The 2,140-nt window shown below is 39.0% G+C and overlaps 1 protein-coding gene across 1 annotated transcript in view; it reads right to left on the bottom strand.

Annotated features, from left to right (window-relative positions):
• Positions 1 to 1,968, bottom strand: part of LOC106876212 (zinc finger BED domain-containing protein 5-like) — a 9,529-nt gene extending 7,561 nt beyond the window's left edge. The window contains exon 1 of the mRNA XM_014924672.1: positions 1,876 to 1,968. Coding sequence (XP_014780158.1) covers positions 1,876 to 1,968 — 93 coding nt within the window. The remainder of the gene's footprint in view (positions 1 to 1,875) is intronic.
• Positions 1,969 to 2,140: the final 172 nt, after the last annotated feature.

Genomic DNA, 2,140 nt, shown 5'->3' with positions numbered 1-2,140 from the left:
ATATATATATATATATATATATATATATAGGGGGGGAATTCAACAAACAAACAAAAGATGAAGGCAGGTGGTGTAGACAACAAACAGATGTATTAGTATAATGCTTGGGAATATATATACACATACATAAGAGTGAGTAGACAAATGAAAGAAGGGTGCTCAACACATTTATTGGGTACTATATGTATAGATCAAAACAGTTTGATTCAGACTCCTTGGTACTCTGAGTTTCAAGCATGTGGCTAGTCTTCAGCCATTGGAATCTGAATGAGAGTTTGATTGAAGAGAATCAATGTTTACTACTGGACATTAGGCTGCAATTGGTCGAGAAAGGTCATGCAGTATGGCTGTTTGATGTTGGTATTTCAGTAACAACAATTAGTTTGAAAATACCGCATGGTGAACAGGAAATCAACCGCTTGGTGAAAAAGAAATTGGTTGTATGGTTGGGGGGAAGAGGTGGTAGATGTGAGGTTATATGTGTATATATGTACATGTATGTGCCCATATATCTGTGTGTATGCATCCATACTTATACGAATGTTTATGTGTGCTTAGATGTACATTCACACATCTGCACACACACACATGAAGGAACACACGTACATACATGCATGCACACATATACACACACACATGCACACACACACTCACATGCACACACAAACATGTGTGCATGCATACAATTAGCAGATGCATATGTGCAGTCATACACATGCACACACATATACTCATGTGGTCATGCACAAGGGGTGATATACAAAGGGTGATGTACAAGGGGTGATGTACAAGGGGTGATGTACAAGGGGTGATGTACAAGAGGTGATGTACAAGGGGCGAGAGCATGCAGATAGACAGGCATGGAGAAGTGTTGAGGATTAGGGATTTGCAGTACTGTTCATGGGGGTTAATTTGTGACAGTGAACTTGGAACAGGTGGTGCTAAAAGGTGGCTGGTACTAAGGTAGTATAGACAGGTTGTTGGCAGCCAGTGGCTTGAAATTTACCAGAAGGGTGTACCTCTGGTGACAGCAATACAATACCTCATTTTTTATTGATGGATACTGTGGGTTGGTAGACGATATGCAGTTTTTTGGGGAGGCACAGGTGGCAATTAAGGGCTCTGGGTGAATATGGTGGTGCCTTGTCGATAATAGTCCACTTGATGCTAGGTGTTTCATCTTGGAGGGTCACTAAGTCTCCAGAGAAAGCGTAACAGGAAAGTGGAGTTCTCTCTGTTCCTGGATCTAAATGAATGCAAATGCTGGGATATCTTCCCTTGAAGTCATTGGCTGTCATGCCCGTATAGTGCCTAGTAATGCCATTGGATGGTGTAAGGGTGGCTCTATACACTATAGCACTTGAGAGGTAGGATCCTCCTAAGGGGAAGGTGGTAGGGTTTTGACAGTTGCAGGTTGGGGGTTGTATGGGAGCGTTTTTACATGTTGATGCGTGCAATGTTAGATGAAATGTTGTCTAAGCAGGAGTAGCTTACCTTGACATTATGAGGGTTGAAGAGTTACTACTAATTCAAAGACGCAGGCACCTACAGGCCAATTATATATATATATATATATATATATATATATGTATATGTAGCTATGTGGTAAAAAGTTGCTTCTCAACAATATGGTTCTGGGTTCAGTCCCACCATGTGATAAGTAAAAGATAATATATATATATATATATATATATATATATATATATATATATATATATATATATACACATTATTGGTCACTCATACATAGTGTATGTGTTTGGTTTATACACCAAATTTGCTGTGAGATAGGGTCCAAGAAAAGCTCCCAATGCAATGTTGGGGGAGCTTGTCTTATTTGGTCTGTGACATTTTGAACATCAGAATGCCACAGACCAGGTGGGACAGCTCATCTTGGTATCGTCGAGAATGGTAGCTACTGATATTTTGCCATAATTGTGGCTTATCAATATTATGTTCTTGGATCATCTTGAAATGAAGTGAGTTGCTGCTCAGTGACTTATATGCAAATACAAGTCTATTTGCTGATGTGCTGCATTTAGTACATGAGAAAGACAATTATGAAGCACACACACACACACACACACATCTATATTCAAAATGTTTCCCATAAACAAATTAATATATATATATATATATA

The sequence above is a fragment of the Octopus bimaculoides genome, chromosome 5, assembly GCF_001194135.2.
Source record: "Octopus bimaculoides isolate UCB-OBI-ISO-001 chromosome 5, ASM119413v2, whole genome shotgun sequence".
In the NCBI taxonomy this organism is placed as follows: domain Eukaryota; kingdom Metazoa; phylum Mollusca; class Cephalopoda; order Octopoda; family Octopodidae; genus Octopus; species Octopus bimaculoides.
This window is presented reverse-complemented; position numbering and strand designations above follow the sequence as displayed.